We start from the raw sequence: 16,247 nt of genomic DNA, 5'->3' as shown, positions 1-16,247 counted from the left end.
TCTAAAAATAAAAGAAAAGGCCTAAGGTAGGATTAGTAAAAAGATTAAAAATGGTGGGTTAATCTTTATGGGTAGTTTAGTGTTGGCTTGCAACTTTATCATGAAGATAGGTTGTATAGTCACTTGTTGGCTTGCAACTTTATCATGAAGGAAAGTTGTAGTCTTGTGTTCAAAAATTTGCATCTCTAACTCTTGCATATATTAGATCATAGACACCAAAGCTCCAGAAGTGGAATTCTTGGATTTATCTGAAGGACCTTCGGAATTTGAGGAGATTGTTGAGTTGATCCCCTGTGAAGCTGGTCCATCGGACAACGCTAACCTTTTTACAGATCAAGGCAAGCCCCGGTGCATATATACCTACCTACTTTGGAGTTATTATTTCATGTGTCCAATTATTGGTTATTTTTCATATGAAATGCATTAAGTCTAGGAGTTGATTGAAAACTATTCTTGTGCATGCTCCTACCTTGTTTAGAGGACATCTTTGCCACTTGTTCACTGATTAGTAACTCTCCTATGCTTAGCAATGCTTAGATACTTCAAGCAACTTGGTTGCTTAGCTCTAAGGTAAATTTTGGTCATACATATTAGTTAAGGAAAAATAGCCTGGAAATTTGAAATGCCGACAGAAGCTAGAGATGGTAGTTTCGTCTGCTAAGTTAATTTGGTTAAGGCTCGATCGTCGTCTTAACCTTTGATCAAGTGAGTTTCACCTGGTTGCTTACTGGGTATGGGACCAGTAAAGCCCGGTAGGTTAGTTGACTCTCTGATCGGGAATATTTCGTACCCGTGCTTGACGTGCTGGAGAATGGCAGGGGTGTAGCCTAAAACTCACATGGACATCAGGCCAGACGTGGGGTCCCATGTGGGGGTGCGTCCCTAGGTTCGGGTAGTCATATTCCCAATCTTTGGGTATGGCTAATTGAAAGGTTGTTATGTACAACCTGAACAGTTGTACATAGCTGGTGGTCAGGGTATTCTCCTGCAGGATGTAAATTGATCCGGATCACCGCAATTCTCGGTTATGAATGCACTTGATCACCGTTAAGCATCGTAGTGTAATCCAGTGAATGCAATGTTTTTCCGAAATTAAATATGTTGTATGACTTAATTCCTACTGATTGCAAAAATATTTCTTTTCGCCATCTAGACTGGTCAGGTAACAAACTCAATTTGAAATAAAAGATAAAACTAAGGTTTCACTTATAGTAAGCTCTTTTAGCAAAAATGTGAGTCAGCCAGTACACTAAACAGCTATCATTCAGTTTTGGAAAAACTATTTATATTGGTTAATCGGGTTAGTCTTGCTGAGTACCGCGTACTCAGGGGAATTGTTCATTGCTATTTCAGAATCACAGCAGGAGTCCGCCGAGGAAGAAGCCCCGAAGAACTAGGGTACTTTTACGAGTCTCATAATACCCTAGAAATAAAACTCAGATGCTTAATTCTCACCTGGACTCGTTTATGTTTTAAACTATTAGAACTGCTCTGAACTGCATTATTAAGTTTGTTTCAAAATATGGTCTGTAATAATTCGCACCTCGGTATGTATGTAAAAATGTAATATTTGTTGATACCTTCCCATCGTGGAAGTGATCCTGATGTATGGCTATGGATCACGTCGTGGAGGTTTCGAGGAGTCCTAGAGACACTCGATGGACTACCGAACTTATACTGTTTTAAGTGAGTTTCGGATAATTGTTGTTCTGACAGTGATTAGGCGCATTTAAACTAGTTTAAGTTGGGCAGTTCCGCCACAGTTTTATCCTCGACTCCCACGATTTTTCTTTTACCTAGAAGAACTATGTGGCGCTTTGGCTCCCATAATTTTTCTTTATCTTTTGAATTTTTTTTGGGTTTGATAGACATGTCCCTCACATAGAAAACCTGATGCACATCATTGGCAAGAAATGGTTCATCATTATATCTAGTCTTGGTCAGGTCCACTATTATCATTCCGTAGTGATCTTTCGTTACGCCACCTCCAGTCAGCTTCACCCATTAGCAATAAGATAGAGGAACGTTCAGCGGTTCGTATTCGAGTTCCCAGATCTCCTCTACGTAACCATAATATGAGTCCTTGTTCCCATTGTTGTCTATGGCATCTATACGAACACCACTATTTTAGTTGGTACTTTTTTATCTTGGGCTCTCATGTAAAATAAATAACCATTTATCTCGTAACCTTGGAATTTTACCATTGTGCTAGAAGGTCCCCTAGCTAACCAAGCGAGTTGTCCGTGAATCGCAAAGTTACCTATAAGGTGTTGACGCAACCAAGAGGGAAAAGTATCCGTGTGATGACTTTCGTCCATAAATCTATGGCTAGAAGGTTTGGACAGTCCTATATATGGAGCTGTACACCGAGATGTGTCAGACATGGAGACTATGGTGTAGGATGGTGTGGTCTACGTGGAGGACAAGAACTAGTCGAGGATTAGGAAACTACTCGTAGCAAACAAAGTAGGACTCGCTAGTCGAATCCAACTAGTATTTTTGTAAACAACCGACCTGTAACCCTGCCCCCGGCAATATAAGGTGAGGCAGGGACCCCTTCCAGATAAGTTCAATCAATATAATACAACCAACACATAGGACCTAGGGTATTACGCGATCTAAGCGGCCCTAACCTATCTAAATCATGTGTTCGAGTTCACCTTCGAGTTCCTGATCTCGGCGAGCCCCACGCATAAAATACTATCTCAGGTACCCCCTCGGTAGGTTGCTAGGTCTAAACACCGACAATGACGTATGATCCAGGCATCGGATTTCTTTGGCTATTGGGAAAATAGAATATGCTTGTGTTCCTCGATATATGAAGCCACAAAGGATAATTGTTATAGAACCGTGAAGTGTGCTTTATGGAACAAATCACTATCATTACTCAAACTTGATTTCTTTCCAAGGGTGCCCTTTCCCCGTAGCCTCCCCTCGTGGCATGATACCGGAACTCCAATCGAATTAATTGAGTTAATAAAATCAGCACAAAACTCAATGACCTCTTCTGTTCCATATCCCTTAGTGATACTTCCTTCTGGACGGGCACGATTAAGAACATAGTTTTTTAGGCTGACATGAACCTCTCGAAAGGCCACATGTTGTGCAGGAATACTGGACCGAGAATAGTAATCTCTTTGACTAGGTGAACTAGCAGGTGCATCATAATATTAAAGAAGGATGGTGGAAATACCAACTCAAAGCTGACAAGACATTGTACCATATTATTCTGTAATTTTAGTAGCTTGGTTAGATCGATTGTCTTCTACGTAATCGCATTGAGAAATGCGCAAAGCTTTACGAGCGTCAATCATACATTCTCTGGTAGAATACCCCTCGTGCAACCAAAATGAACTGGATCATCAACATGTGGCAGTCATGGGCCTTTAGATTTGTGAATTTATTTTCTTTCATATTTATTATTCTCTTTATATTCGAGGAGTACCCAGACGGAACCTTGATAATGCAGTCAAACATGCTATCCTTCTCTTCCTTGCTGAGAGTGTAACTGACAAGATGTAAGTAGTGTCGTCCATTATCTTTCTTTTTCGGATGTAGGTCATCTCGTTGCTTCATACGTTTTAAGTTCTATTGTATTTCCAATGTATCTTTTAAGTTCCCATAATAACCCAGGAAGCCTAGTATATTCACGCAAAGATTCTTCGTTAGGTGCATCACATCTCTTATATTGCGTACCTCTAAGATTTAGACTTGTTCGTCAATTCATCCCCTCACCTTCGTTTATCTGTTGTGTGTGTATATGTGTTTGGTGGCTGATTTAATGCAGCCCATAGTGCTGCGTTGTGGGTTTTTGTGACTTGAGAAGTGTGGACCTCAAAAGGCTGCGCAAAGAAATCTGAGAACTTTTTTTATTTTATATTTTTTATTTTAGCATTTTGCAAAAATATATAGTCGGATGGAAAAATTGCAAAATCAAGCTATTGTCGCCGGCTGGGTCGGCGGAAGGGTCTTACCGCCAGCCCAGACGGCAGTTGGGTCGGCAGAAGGGCCTCACCGCGGGCCCAGCCGGCGAAACCGGTACACCCTTCCGTACCACACTTTCAAAAAATTATAACTAATTCATATCAACTCGAATGGAGATAAACTTTATATGAAACTTGTAGATCTCCACAAGATCTACAACTTTGTACTTAAAACTTTTTTCATTTGATATTATATTGGTGCTCAAATAATCGACACAAGTTTCAGATCTAAAATTCAATTTTTAGATCTGAAATTGAGCAGCACACTTTCAAAAAATAATAACTAACTCATACGAGCTCAGATAGAAATAATCTTTATATGAAAATTATAGCCCCCAACGAGATTTACAACTTTGTAGTTCAAACTGTTTTCATTTGGAGCCATTTATTTGCTAAAATAATCGACACAAGTTTTAAATCTAAAAATTGAATTTTAGATCTGAAACTTGTGTCAATTATTTGAGCACCAATATGATATCAAATGAAAAAAGTTTTAACTATAAAGTTGTAGATCTCATCAAGATTTACAAGTTTTATATAAAGTTTATCTCCATCTGAGTTGATATGAATTAGTTATGATGTTTTGAAAGTATGGTGCGGAGGGGTGTACCCCTTTCGCCACCTGGGCCGGCGGTAAGGCTCTTCCGCCGGCCCAACCGCCGCGTGGGCCGGCAGTAAGGTCCTTCCGCCAGCCCAGCCGGCGACAATAGTCTAGTTTTGCAATTTTTTCATCCGACTATATATTTTTGCAAAATGCTAAAATAAAAAATAAAAAAATAAAAAAAGTTCGAAATCTGAAGCTGGTTCGATCCGCCGGAGGCCCAGCTTCGCTTTCAGACAGGCCAAAATGGAACTAAAAGGGCTTATTCAGATGTTTGGTTAGAGAATTCAATCCACCACAAATCATTCCGTGAATCTTTTGTGGAATCACACCATTCCTCACATTACAGTAATCATTTCATTTGTACATGAGCAATGAGATGATGGAGAAAATCATTCTATTTCTTAAACCAAACGGAAAATTAGGAGCACTCAATGCTCTCATCAAGACAAATCCAACTGGATAGGAAGCTATATGTTGACGCAATAAATAGAGCATAAAAAAGAGATGGTAGCAAATTGACTTCACCATTTTTGGAACAATAGAGAATTACTTATACATTTTTTCATCCCAAAATAAATGTACTTCAAGTTATATTTTAAGTCAAACCATCTTATGTTTAGCCAAACTTATAAAAAAGTATAAATATTCATGATACCAAGTAACTTCAATTACATTTATCAAGAAATATATCTTCATTGTATACCTATTTAATTTCATAAATGTCGATGTTATAAATATGGTCAAACTTAAAATAGTTAGACTTAGGTAAAAACTATTACAAACATAGTTAAAAGGGGAAACGAATCATCACATAAATCAGGATTTCAAACATGGAAGTGTCTACTATTACATTTCACGCATGCATTCAGAACAACGCCATGGCAGTGACCTGAAGACAGTTTGTCGCACGAGTCTCCTTTGCCTTCTCACGCTGCAATAATACCAGGTTCTCTTTAAAAATAGTTCGCATATAAAGGTACAGTATGTTTCACCTTTCCAAAAAATACGTATCATTTGGATCCTGCTGAATAGGCCTACTTTAGAGCTGTCCTCATAATGCATTTCTTATCATTTCTTAAGATAATGCTAATTACGGAGAAGTAACCTGCTGGATGCAATTAGAATTTATTGCCAATTGGGTTTAGCAAAATCGTGATCAAAGAAGAGATGGTGTTGTAAGTTGTCATTGTTATTATTGTGGAAACGACTTTATAGACCGTCATTCAATTTCTTTTCGATGTGCTATGTCTAGTTAAAAGAACTCCATACGCTGTAAATATCACGGAAAGGTTTCAATTTTCCGTGGTAATTTAAGCTTCGATAATCTTCTGAGATAAATGAAGAAATCATGTCACCATAAGGTTCCAGGTTTTTCATTTCTCAAATAAACAAGTTCCGGTTCTTAAATCATGTTGCTTCCTGTAGCACATGCATAAACAAATCCAATCATGCATATGCATCACTGCAGAATCGCAGGGTATAAAGTCACCTTTCCACGGCTAAGGTCGATGCTGTAGCCTGGCCAGTCGTTGACAAGCATATCCTCTCGAAACTGCAGTAGAGCATCGATCCCCAGGAAGATGCCGATCGATCGAGGTGCAAGCAGGCTCGAGGCTTCTTGTTGTTTGATCAAAGTGGAGTGGAGGAGGTCTATCTCAAGAGCTGAAATGAACGGCCGCGCCTCAAGCTTCACGACACAGATGGTACGCCTAAAACGACGCCTACGATTCGGCACTCCAAGAAAGCAGGTCGGGCAGGATGCGATTCCACGCGCAGTAGGAGATGGACACACGGAAGTGCTGCAAGGGTTACTTCAGAATCTTCTGTTTTTTTGCGCAAAAAAAGTTGACGTGATTGCAAGATTCCTTCTTGGAGATGAAAGTATCTTATAAGATTCTGAAAGATCAATTGACAGACCGTGTTGTAAGTGAAGTATTTTTCTTGTCTTTATCAGTTTTAAGTGATTCTCAAGGAAATGCCTTATTATAGCTCTTGGAAAATTCCTAGAACGTAAAAGCTAGCCCTTGAGAAGGTGAGTTAAAAAAAATATAGCCAAGATTTCTTGGACTAAAAAAATGTGAGGAGGTACACACTACCAGTGACAGCCTAACTGTCGGTGTGTATGATTGGTCTCTTGTGTGTTGTCAGGTGGTTTCATGTGTGTTGTCAGGTGGTTTCATTGAAGAGTGTTGGAGGCGTACCATGTGTCGAACATCGCATAGCAGCCTCTTTTCCCTTCGTGCATCTCGCGCCACGAAACCATGATCTGGACAGGCGCATCGATCACATCAACCTCATAATGAATTGTTAATCTTTGTTTTTTTTTCCAGAATCAACGGTTGGAGGGAACTGTCCTATCATTCAAAGAATGAGTACGACTTATGTGCACCATCAAGAGTATGCATCAATAAAAACTATATGATGCGAAATCAAGTCGGCATCTATTGTCATCCTCTCCCTCTTGCGAATGTGAATTTTACAGAAACATGGGGGATATTAACTTCGAGGAATTTATCGATAAAGAATTTAAGGAGATTGTTGAATCACATCCACAACTTTAGGTCTTCCTTTCTCCTTGGGTCAAATGTCAGGAAGTGAACCTAACTCGATTAATTGGGACCAGAGATGTAATTGTGCAACCCTAACCACCTAAATTTAAAATCCTCTTCAACATGAATTTTGGTCCAAACCATGTCTCAAACATCCTGGAATAGCCTGTATCCCTGCATGTATCTTGCACCATAATGAACCCATGGTACTGACAGGCACATCACGTCAACCTCGAAACAAGCTGTCATAACATATTTGTTTTTTTTCTGAATCAATTGTTGAAGGGAACCACCCTATTTTTCCTAACAATGAGTACCACTTAAGTGTACCATGAATGGTTGCATCAAATTGGTACAAACTATACGATTCTGCACCAAGTTGGCATCTATGCCCATCAAAAAAAAAGTTGGCATCTTTACGAATCCCCTCCCTCTTGTGAATAGGATTTTTACGAGAAAGTTGGGATCTTAATCTTTCAGAATTTTATTGATAAAGATTGCTTGAAACTAGGAGTTACTTGCTAGGTTCTTAAGGAATGTACTCCACTATGTTCTCATAATTCAGGTGAAATTTGGAATAGGAATGAAGTTGGCAGACTCTGGCACAAGGTCAACAACTCGTACAGAATTTGGCGAAATAGAATAATTACACCCATAATTTTGGGCTCTTTTATTCCGTGGTGTCAAATGTTAAGAAGTTTGGAGTGAGAGGTGTAGTTGTGTAGCTAACCACATAGGTTTGCGTCTTCTCCAACTCGAGTCTCGTGCCTATTTTTTTCTAGGTCGTGTGTACTCTGTTTTTTTAACAAAATGTTCTAATAAGGTCATTGACAACAACATAATATGCTGGGCGCATGGCTCGGCTTCAGGATGATGGCACGGTAACGACCATGCCTTGTCCCGTCACTTAAAGAGACGAAAAATTGATCAGATGGAGAACTCCATTACTTTGAACCCCGGTGGTTGGGGATGCTTTGATAGTCTGAGTACGAGGAGACGATGATGTCAAACTAACGAGAACAAAATTAGGCTTATATACTCCCTTCGTTCCAAATTGTAAGGTTGTTTTGGCCTTTCTAGATTCATAGACAGGGTCGGTCTTGAGATTTGGGGGGCTTGGGATGATGAAAGTAAAACTCGAGACCCTTTAATATAAACATTATAACAAATATATATGAAATGTTACCAATAAATACTTAAATGTATCTAAAAGCAATATTCATATCAAATTATTTATACATATTACCTTAAAAGTTTATTCTAATATTCCTCAATGCAAAGTCACTTATGATAGGATTGATGTCAATCTCATCCAACAATTTCTTCTCGATGCATAATGTTGCCAAACCATTTAACCTCTCCTAAGTCATTGTTGACCTCAAATAGTCCTCAATAACTTCAACTATCACCAACTCATCTGGGTTCGTCGAAGTGCCCGTATTACTCTCAGGATCCTGATAGCTCTTGCAAAATTTATCCATAGCTCATCTTTGTGATTCTATCGACTCAACCACACATCTTTTCCTCTTCCTTTTCTCGCAGCCTGATTCATATTTTCTAGACGACATGATATCCCACAATGCTAAAATTATTATAAATACGCAATAGTTATAAATCAGTTGAGATTAAATAACTTGTGATAATGAATTAATAATTAATGGTATGGAGAATTGGGAAATTGGCAATCGAGTTGTGTACCTCGGTGCCAGCGCAGTCGAATAGAAACAGCCTGATCTTGTCCGGCGCAATCGAACAGGAACAGGAACAACACGCGCACGACGGCACGAGTCACGACGGGGATCGTGCACGCATGCGGCAGGACGCGCACGACGGCACGAGTCACGACGGGGATCGTGCACGCATGCGGCAGGAGTGAAGGCGCAGCATGTGCCGCATGCGTGCGGTGGCCCTAGGCGGCGTGCGGTACTCGAGTGCGCACAGCGCACGTGCGGCGACGGCGCTGCGGTAGGCGGTAGCGGTACTCCGTACTCAAATGCGCTACGTTTTCTGACGATCGGATCTAATCGCGTGCACTTTACAGTTTTAGTCTGGCGACGCGTTGGACTTTAGGCCGGCCCAAGGGTACCGATTGCGCCTGTACGGCAGCGTGCGGCCCTGCAAACATGTGGAACTCTGGTTCCTCCCTAGAGCCACCGATTCCTCCCGAACACCTGACATCCTGCCACTTGACACCTGGGGTGGCACCCCTAGGATCTGGGGTCCCAGGCCGCCACCCCTATGCTCTCCCAGGACTGGGTCTGTTCATTGATACTATATCTAGATATATAATAATATTTTTAAATAAAAAAGTTAAAACAACCTATCTATCTATAATTTGGAGCGGAGTGAGCTTAAAAAAATCGGAGGGAGCTTAAAAAAATTATGTGTGCCTGACTGCCTGAGTGAGATAGAAAGAGAGTGTGTGAGAGAGAGCATATGAGCAGGGCGAGAGGGCATATGCTGAGACATACTGATGTGCCGTGGAAACGTGTGCCAATGCCATGCACGCAGCTTGCCCTCGCTTCGCCGCCGCCCCCACGCCACTAGTTGCCACACGCCCACACCCATATCGCTGCTCCTCTTCTCTCCTTCCAGAAATCCTTTTCGCTTTATTCCTCTCCTCCCATCGACGGCGCCAACGATAAGGGGATAAAATATATATATATATAAATATATATATTCTATAGCCAGCCAGATAAAAGAGCCCAAGAATCCCATAGCCACTAATATTATTATTCCTCCAGAATAAAAAGGAGGAAAAGAGAGTGAAAAAAGATACTCCATCTCACTAACAATTTTCTTTTTTTTGAAAAAAAAGAGAGTAAAAATCACCATCATATCCTCTGCTCGACGATATAACAGGTCTGCCTGCCTTCCTTTGCCCTGCACTGAACCTAAAGAACAGCAGTATATATACACAGAGAGAGCGTCAAGTTGAGGATTGCCTTTTGGTACGTGGCGGCGGCAGCTCCTTCTTCTTCATCCTCTCCGGCGGCGCCGCGGAGGAGCAGAGGAGGAGATGGCGGCGGGGAACGAGTGGATCAACGGGTACCTGGAGGCGATCCTGGACGCGGGCCTGAGGCTGCGCGGCGAGCAGGGCGGCGGCGCGGGGCCGCATCAGGCGCTGGCACTGACGCCTAGGCTGCTGCAGGCGCCGGCGCTGGCGGAGGCAGCGGCGTACAGCCCCACGCGCTACTTCGTGGAGGAGGTCGTCAGCCGCTTCGACGACCGGGACCTCCACAAGACGTGGACCAAGGTAACGAGCACTCAGCTGATCGATCGCCGGAGCTCCGACGGCTGTTAGTGTAATAGTGTTAGCTGTGCTCGTGCTCACGGAGCTGAACGACGTGCAGGTGGTGGCGATGCGCAACAGCCAGGAGCGGAACAACCGGCTGGAGAACCTGTGCTGGAGGATCTGGAACGTCGCCAGGAAGAAGAAGCAGGTGCGCTTGCTCTGCTCATCCATCCGCTCGCCCTTGCTCTGCTTTCGGCAAGATCATTGAATTCCAATCCGAATTATTGTTTGTTCCCGTTTGTTATTACAAACAAAAAAAGATGAACGATCATCGCCGCCATCGGGCGGCTCCCTTGTTAGCCTGGCCCGTATGACATGGCACTTGGGCTGCTGACTCTCTCGTGCGTGGTCGGTTGCGTCTATGCCATGGCTGTTGATGTCCCTCCCCTGCACTGCACGTCACACCTGGTTTTCTTGACCGGTTTCCAGCACCTGTACCTTTCCCTCATTTTCATATCTAAATTAGTTATATTACGAGTAACAGGGTCATGGGAAATTGTGGTTTGTGCAATTTGACACCTGTATACCAAATTAATAGGGAGACCTGTATACCATCGACTTGGGATTATGACCGCCATGTGTGATAAATAAATGCTCCGACAAAGCCCCATTTGGAACGTAGGATTTTCTATAACATGGATTTAAAGATGCCTTCTATGCAGTGGGCATCTTATTTTTAACACGTGTCACATCAAGTGTCTAGATACTAATTAGGAGTATTAAACGTAGATTATTTACAAAATTCATTACATAAGTAAAGGCTAAACGGCGAGACGAATCTATTAAGTCTAATTAATCCACCATTAGCAAATATTTAATGTAGCAACACATTGTCAAATCATGAACTAATTAGGCTTAATAGATTCGTCTCGCCGTTTAGCCTCCACTTATGTAATGGATTTTGTAAATAGTCTACGCTTAATACTCCTAATTAGTATCTAAACATTCGATGTGACGGGTGCTAAAAATAAATAAGAGTAACCAAACCAGGCTATAGTAGTGTCGGGTTTTAAGGCACGATGTCTCACCTCTTGATAAAGGCGGTTATAATCCATTTTTATTTTCTGGATACTCACTGATGGAAAATGCTGCTGAAACCGACAGGTAGAATGGGAGTACTCGCGGCAGCTGGCACGGCGGCGGCTAGAGCAGGAGCTTGGCCGCCGGGAGGCCGCCGAGGAGCTCTCCGAAGGCGAGAAGGATCAGCGGCCCGACAGCACCCAGCCCCCTTCATCAGCAGGGGCGGCGGCTGACGGAGACCAGCAGCAGCCGAGCCGGTTCGCGAGGATCAGCTCCGAGGCTCGGATCGTCTCCGACGACGAGGACGAGGCGGCCAAGGATGAACGGAACCTCTACATCGTCCTCATCAGGTACTAATCAAGTGATTAGTTGCTATCTAACAGATCACTGGTTGACACGTCACGCTTTTGGTGATTCGCTTTTAATAATTGGGTTGCGTCCCGTTGCAGCATACATGGGCTCGTCCGTGGGGAGAACATGGAGCTCGGCCGTGACTCTGACACCGGGGGCCAGGTCAGTCTCCACTCACATACAGGCAACAACAGTTCCAGCAGTTCCACTGGATTTTGTGTTCAAAATCTGCCTTGAGATTTCCTCGAATTTGAGGCGATTGAAATTTAGTACGAATTTGCTAAAACACTGTGGCGAACAGAAAACTTACGTACAGATCACTGCAAAACCATTCTGTTCATGGATTTACCTCTGGAGCCGTAATGGTCAAGATTTGTACAGACCACATGACACTGCGCTGTCTTATCCCGTGATGGTCAAGCTAGTCCGGTCCAGACTTTGACACGTCTGGTGGACGGTGGACATTAGATGAGCTGATTTTTACCGGATTATCCTTTAATTAGTTCCTTTTGTTTAAGCTAAAAAGAATTAGTTCCTCTAAAAAAGATTACACTTTTACCTTTTCCAATACTTTTTTACCTTTTTTTCACGCCCAGGTGAAGTACGTGGTGGAGCTGGCCCGGGCGCTGGCGGCCACCGCCGGCGTGCACCGCGTCGACCTCCTCACGCGCCAGATCTCCTGCCCGGACGTCGACTGGACCTACGGCGAGCCCGTCGAGATGATCACCCGCCACTCCGACGCCGACGCCGACGACGGCAGCGGCGACGGTGGGGCCTACATCGTGCGGCTGCCGTGCGGGCCCCGCGACAAGTACCTCCCCAAGGAGTCCCTGTGGCCGCACATCCCCGAGTTCGTGGACCGCGCGCTGGCGCACGTCACCAACGTCGCGCGCGCCCTCGGCGAGCACCTCGCCGGCATCGACGGCACTCCGGCGCCGGTGTGGCCGTACGTGATCCACGGGCACTACGCGGACGCGGCGGAGGCGGCGGCGCACCTGGCGAGCGCGCTGAACGTGCCGATGGTGATGACGGGCCACTCGCTGGGGCGGAACAAGCTGGAGCAGCTGCTCAAGCTGGGGCGCATGACGCCGGCCGAGATCCAGGGCACCTACCGGATCGCGCGGCGGGTGGAGGCGGAGGAGACCGGGCTCGACGCCGCCGAGGTAGTGGTCACCAGCACCAAGCAGGAGGTCGAGGAGCAGTGGGGCCTCTACGACGGCTTCGACGTCATGGTGGAGCGCAAGCTCCGGGTGCGCCGCCGCCGGGGCGTCAGCTGCCTCGGCCGCTACATGCCGCGCATGGTCGTCATCCCGCCCGGCATGGACTTCAGCTACGTCGACACGGGGGACCTCGCCGCCGGCGACGGCGACGGCGACCTGCAGGCGCTCATCAGCCCCGGAAAGGCCAAGAATCCGCTGCCCCCCATCTGGTCTGAGGTAACGCTGTTGCTCTGCTGATTCAAAGGCGCCATTGTTGTGAGATTCAGCTAGGAACAGAGGTCCTCTGCTTTTCTGGGCAGGTGCTGAGGTTCTTCACGAACCCGCACAAGCCGATGATCCTGGCGCTGTCGCGGCCGGACCCGAAGAAGAACGTGACCACGCTGCTCAAGGCCTACGGGGAGAGCCGCCACCTCAGGGAGCTCGCAAACCTAACGCTGATACTGGGGAACAGGGACGACATCGAGGAGATGTCCGGCGGCGCCGCCACCGTGCTCACCGCCGTGCTCAAGCTCATCGACCGATATGACCTCTACGGCCAGGTGGCATACCCCAAGCACCACAACCAGACCGACGTGCCGCACATATACCGACTGGCTGCCAAAACAAAGGTACGCCGTTTTTTTTTCATAAAGTGAGAAGATTCACAACCATTTTGAGAAGATTATGGAGATTAAGTTTCTTGAGCATTTTGCAGGGAGTGTTCATAAATCCAGCCCTTGTAGAGCCATTCGGGCTCACCCTGATAGAGGTAAGAATCCGGTGACATGTTCAAATTGCATAATCAGATATTTGATTTGACTATTTTTAGATGAAATTTGGTTGTGTTGTGCCACTGTCACAAAACGTGGTGAATATGTGTAGGCTGCTGCGTATGGTCTGCCCGTGGTGGCGACCAAGAACGGCGGGCCGGTGGACATCATCGAGGCGCTGCACAACGGGCTGCTGGTGGACCCGCACGACGCGGCGGCGATCACCGACGCCTTGCTGAGCCTGCTGGCCGACAAGGCGCGGTGGCTCGAGTGCCGGCGCGCCGGCCTCCGCAACATCCACCGCTTCTCCTGGCCGCACCACTGCCGCCTCTACCTCTCCCACGTCGCCGCCAGCTGCGACCACCCGGCGCCGCACCAGCTGCTCCGCGTCCCCGCCGCCGCCGGCGCAAGCCCGCGCGCCGCCTCAGGCGATTCGCTCTCGGACTCGCTCCGCGGCCTGTCCATCTCCATCGACGCCTCGCACGACCTCAAGTCCTCCGGGGACTCCGCAGCGGCCATCATGGACGCGCTCCGCCGGCGCCGCCGCTCCAACGTGGACCGCCCGGCCGGATCCCCCAGGGCGGCGGCCGGGTTCGCGCCGGGCCGGCGGAAGAGCCTCCTCGTCCTCGCCGCCGACTGCTACGGCGATGACGGCGCGCCGGACGCCGAGAAGCTCGAGAAAGCCGTCGACATGGCGCTGTCGGCGTGCGCCGCCGCCGGCGGGCGGCTCGGGTGCGTGCTGGCGACGGGCATGACCGTCGCCGAGGCCGCGGCCGCGCTGAGGGCCTGCGGCGCCGACCCGGCCGCCTTCGACGCGCTGGTCTGCAGCAGCGGCGCGGAGCTCTGCTACCCGTGGAAGGAGGAGCTCGCGGCAGACGAGGAGTACGCCGGGCACGTGTCGTTCCGGTGGCCCGGGGGCCACGTGAGGGCCGCCGTGCCCAGGCTCGGGAAGGCCGACGGCGCGCAGGAGGCCGGCCTCGCCGTCGACGACACCGCCTGCTCCGTGCACTGCCACGCCTACGCCGCCGCCGGCGCGTCCAAGGTGAAGAAGGTGGACTCGCTCCGGCAGTCGCTGCGGATGCGCGGGTTCCGGTGCAACCTCGTGTACACGCGCGCGTGCACGCGCCTCAACGTCATCCCGCTCTCGGCCTCGCGCCCGCGTGCGCTCAGGTGAGAAATGCTCGGCGTCAACGTGGCCATGGCCATTTCTGAATTCTGAGCATCGGCTGCGGTGACCTGCAGGTACCTGTCGATTCAATGGGGCATCGACCTGTCCAAGGTGGCGGTGCTCGTCGGCGACAAGGGCGACACCGACCGGGAGCGGCTGCTCCCCGGCCTGCACAAGACGCTGGTCCTGCCGGGTCTAGTCACCCACGGCAGCGAGGAGCTGCTCCGCGACGAGGACGGATTGTTGACGGAGGACGTCGTCGCCATGGACTCCCCGAACATCGTCATCCTCGCCGGGGACCAGGCGACCGCCGCCGACATCCTCAAGGCCATCTGAGACGACCTCTGCTTTGCTCCAGCTACACTCTGCCGGGGTTATTTTTGTCAGTTGAAATTTGACAGAGTGTCTGTAAAATTGCGTACGAGTTCGTTTTTTCTTCTAGTTTTGGTCATATTTCATCTGGGGTAAGCATAAGCTGCTTGGTGTTGATGTGCACCAGAAAACCATGTCAAATGATATTCTCATTGAATGCCTTATGTCTACGGCAATAAGGTTTTCGCTTGTGTAAATATTACAAAGAAATACAGGGAAGATTGCCAAATGAGAATCGGTCCTTGGTTTACACAATATTTGGAAGTTGATGGATTGATGTTATAGATTACATGGTCACTACCATGATTTATGTGGGATGTCACTGGGATATCCCGTATCCGTATCGTAGTGGGGTTATCGCTGAAAGAAACAAAGAATGCCAGTACACTGATGTTCCTGACTTACCATAGTTTTTCCGCCACTCACATGCAATCAAAGTAATAAATAGCAAATAGCGGGTTGGTAGTGGATTGACGTCGAGGTAGTGGATTGCGGATAGCAGACGATATTGCGAACGATAAGTTCCAATAGCAGCACCTAATAATCTCACATAATTTTAATTATATATCTCATAAATAATAAGTATAAATAGATATTTAATTGCACACAAACAATTGATGTCTCACATGCTTAAATTAAGAAAATAAATATGGCATTCTAATGTTCCACACATTAAGTCATCACATATTCACATATAGTTTGCAAAGAAACATATTATGAACCATAAAATATCACAAGACTATCATTCATTGTCAAAAGCAACATCATCGGCATCATGGTCATTTGAACCATCTCCATCTGCATAAGGGATGTTCCCTTCCTCTTCCTCTTCACTTTCAGAAGAATCAAATTCTTCATGCTCATCTTCTGCAGCAACTCGTGCTTTCTTTGCTTTTCTTGATGAACTTTTATGGATTAATCTTGGCTTACCTCTCA

The 16,247-nt window shown here is 46.5% G+C and overlaps 1 protein-coding gene across 1 annotated transcript; it reads left to right on the top strand.

Moving 5' to 3' along the window:
* Nucleotides 1-10,007: 10,007 nt before the first annotated feature.
* On the top strand, nucleotides 10,008-15,566 carry LOC117834187 (probable sucrose-phosphate synthase 5). Its single transcript, XM_034713810.2, has 9 exons — nucleotides 10,008-10,392; nucleotides 10,490-10,579; nucleotides 11,536-11,801; nucleotides 11,901-11,964; nucleotides 12,399-13,238; nucleotides 13,322-13,630; nucleotides 13,717-13,770; nucleotides 13,884-14,941; nucleotides 15,014-15,566. The coding sequence occupies exons 1-9, from the start codon at nucleotides 10,156-10,158 to the stop codon at nucleotides 15,273-15,275; spliced, it is 3,180 nt and encodes a 1,059-aa protein (XP_034569701.1). The 5' UTR covers nucleotides 10,008-10,155; the 3' UTR covers nucleotides 15,276-15,566.
* The last annotated feature ends 681 nt before the right edge of the window (nucleotides 15,567-16,247 follow it).

This window comes from Setaria viridis, chromosome 8 (genome assembly GCF_005286985.2).
Source record: "Setaria viridis chromosome 8, Setaria_viridis_v4.0, whole genome shotgun sequence".
Lineage (NCBI taxonomy): Eukaryota > Viridiplantae > Streptophyta > Magnoliopsida > Poales > Poaceae > Setaria > Setaria viridis.
The sequence above is the reverse complement of the archived record's forward strand: the minus strand, read 5'-3'. Positions and strand labels throughout refer to the sequence as shown.

Coding starts and splice junctions, on each gene's coding strand:
- LOC117834187 (XM_034713810.2), top strand. CDS start 10,156: ATGGCGGCGGGGAACGAGTGGATCAACGGGTACCTGGAGGCGATCCTG. Junction 10,580..11,535: donor TCGCCAGGAAGAAGAAGCAG/GTGCGCTTGCTC, acceptor TGAAACCGACAG/GTAGAATGGGAGTACTCGCG. Junction 11,965..12,398: donor ACTCTGACACCGGGGGCCAG/GTCAGTCTCCAC, acceptor TTTCACGCCCAG/GTGAAGTACGTGGTGGAGCT.